We start from the raw sequence: 2,358 nt of genomic DNA, 5'->3' as shown, positions 1-2,358 counted from the left end.
ACAACTTCCTCTGATGTTAGGCAGTTCCTTACAGATGTATGAACGATTCGCACTGGCAACGGAACTGTGTGTTAGTAGAGATAAATAAATACATATATAATCTCTGTTTCAAGTGGCTGAATTTCCCTGGAAACTGCAGTGTCCTGATGTGTTAACTGAGTCACGAAGACAATTGTGTATCATAAAACATTTGCAAATGAGCGCAATATATTTTTACATGACTCTAATTTTCACATGACTGTATCCCCACAGTTCATGTTTCCACATATTCATCATGTCACTTTCTATATTCACAGGGCCATGACAAAAATTCCACAGTAAAACTTCTTCATCTTCAGGATATTAATAGTCTGTTATATTGTGCCTTCAATGAGTCTTTCAGATTTTTGTGACACTTTGAAAATACAGAGATAATATCCGCGGAAAGAAGCTAAACGTGTAGTTTTTCCACCGTATGGAAGTTGTGTTCGTATTTCGCCATCTAGCGGCGACAGAATGCAACTAGTGCAGCATTTAAGGTGAAAGAGAAAATCCTAATGAATCGATTGCTCATCCTTTGAATTCTTTTATCCGAATTTATTAACCTTGAATAATAACAGTGAAAACGTGTTCTTGAAAAATCACAAGTTCAATTCAAGAGCATTTATATTCAGATGCATAATTTCCGTGCAAAATATTCAGTGCTACAAATTCAAAGGTGGTAATATTTCAAAGTCTGATGAGACAGATTTGCTTCAATATACGCAGACTCAACGTGAGCAATGAACTGAGATGGTGAGTGAAACCCTGTGCTCTGTTGGACTTGATGAAAAGTGGGTAAAGAAACACATCAAACAAACCGAGCACATATTCATCCTGAAATTAAATTAAAATAAATGACAGGATTGTTTTAGATGGATGGATGAGAGTGACTAAAGTCTGGGATATTATTCCTGTTTCCTGCATCCATTTTAACAGCTCAGTGTACAACACCTGACTCATTAAACAGACCACACTCTAATATTCTACACTCTGTCCGTGTGACTCTGTCTTTTAAAACCACATGACTAAAATTAGGCTATTTTATAAATATTTTTTTATTTAATATTAGACTAAAATATTTGTAGTTTTTATTGAATAAAACTAGACTAAAACTACTACACATTTTAATCAAAAGACTAGGACGAAAACTAAATCAAGATCAACTGCCAAAATTAACATTGTTCCCATGGCATCTGCCAGGTGTGATGTCACTCTCTGTGATGTCACTGTAGGGGATAAAGGGCAATGTTCTGGTGTTCTGACACTAGTTTTGCTTTGACCGTTGTGTTTGGAGTTTCAAGCCACAGGATGAAGCTGATGCAGACGTTATTCGGTTGTATCCAGTTGTCGAGACCAGTGAAGTCCAGAAAGACTCTGCTCAGAGAACTGCAGAGAGAGAGAGAGGCCCGAGCACGCCTTGAGGCAGAGTGGAAGAAGGAGAAGGAGGGATGGGAAAAACAGATAAAGGACCTGCAGGAAGCGAGGCAGAAAGAGAGGGCCATGCTGGAGCTGGATCTGGAGACGGAGAGGCAGAAGCGAGCCGAAGTGGAGAGGGAGAAGTCCGTTCTTGAGAAATTCTGGGTCAAACACAGAGAATCCTTGGCTCAGATGCTCAAGACAGCGAAGAGCCTCAATGAAGCCATGAGGGTGGAGCGAGAGAAGATGGAGAGGAAGGTACACCGCATGGAAGAGGAGCTGCAGGATGCTAGGAAAGTGGTGGAGGGGCAGAGGAAAGAAGTAGAGGAGCTCAGGAAAGAGAAACAGAAGAAGGGAGTTGCTCTTTCCTTCTGTTGACACCTGAGAAGGCTGAGAGACGAGGCTTAGAGGAGAGGAGAGTTGGAGGCTTGGCTGAACTCTGTTGGACAGGGAGGTGTAGGGTTACATCAAAAAAAGAAAGAACAGAGGTCCCACAAGTGCTCGTCTAGTTTTAATAAATAAATGCATTCAAATGTCTTTCTCGCTTTGTGGTTTTTATAATGTTATGTCGATACCTGCCACATCTGTCGCGATAACTATCTTACAATAAGGGATTTTATTCAGTTCCTAGAGGCGAGAATAAACGGGAATAAACGTAAATAAAATAAAAGAATAAAAGTACGGCTGCAAATCTTAGAGAGATTATATTGTTCGTCTATAACCCAAGACTCCCTACTCACTATTCCCCACATTACTCACTATGAAATGCACTATTATGGGGCTTTTCTACTGCATGATTTGTATGACACGCAGTGTATTATGGGTATCCAATCTCAGCTAGGGTACATCAGTTGTACACTACTTACTACAGTGCACTGTGGGATTATTTGAGTGCACTGAAAATTCACACACACACACACC

At 40.2% G+C, this 2,358-nt stretch overlaps 1 protein-coding gene across 1 annotated transcript; it reads left to right on the top strand.

Annotated features, from left to right (window-relative positions):
* The first annotated feature begins 689 nt into the window (after positions 1-689).
* LOC136664360 (uncharacterized) lies at positions 690-1,928 on the top strand. The gene is made up of 2 exons (XM_066641511.1): positions 690-774; positions 1,366-1,928. The coding sequence occupies exons 1-2, from the start codon at positions 772-774 to the stop codon at positions 1,813-1,815; spliced, it is 453 nt and encodes a 150-aa protein (XP_066497608.1). The 5' UTR covers positions 690-771; the 3' UTR covers positions 1,816-1,928.
* The last annotated feature ends 430 nt before the right edge of the window (positions 1,929-2,358 follow it).

This window comes from Hoplias malabaricus, chromosome 13, assembly GCF_029633855.1.
Source record: "Hoplias malabaricus isolate fHopMal1 chromosome 13, fHopMal1.hap1, whole genome shotgun sequence".
NCBI lineage: Eukaryota > Metazoa > Chordata > Actinopteri > Characiformes > Erythrinidae > Hoplias > Hoplias malabaricus.
Note: the sequence above shows the minus strand (reverse complement) of the source record. Positions and strands in the feature narration are given on the sequence as shown.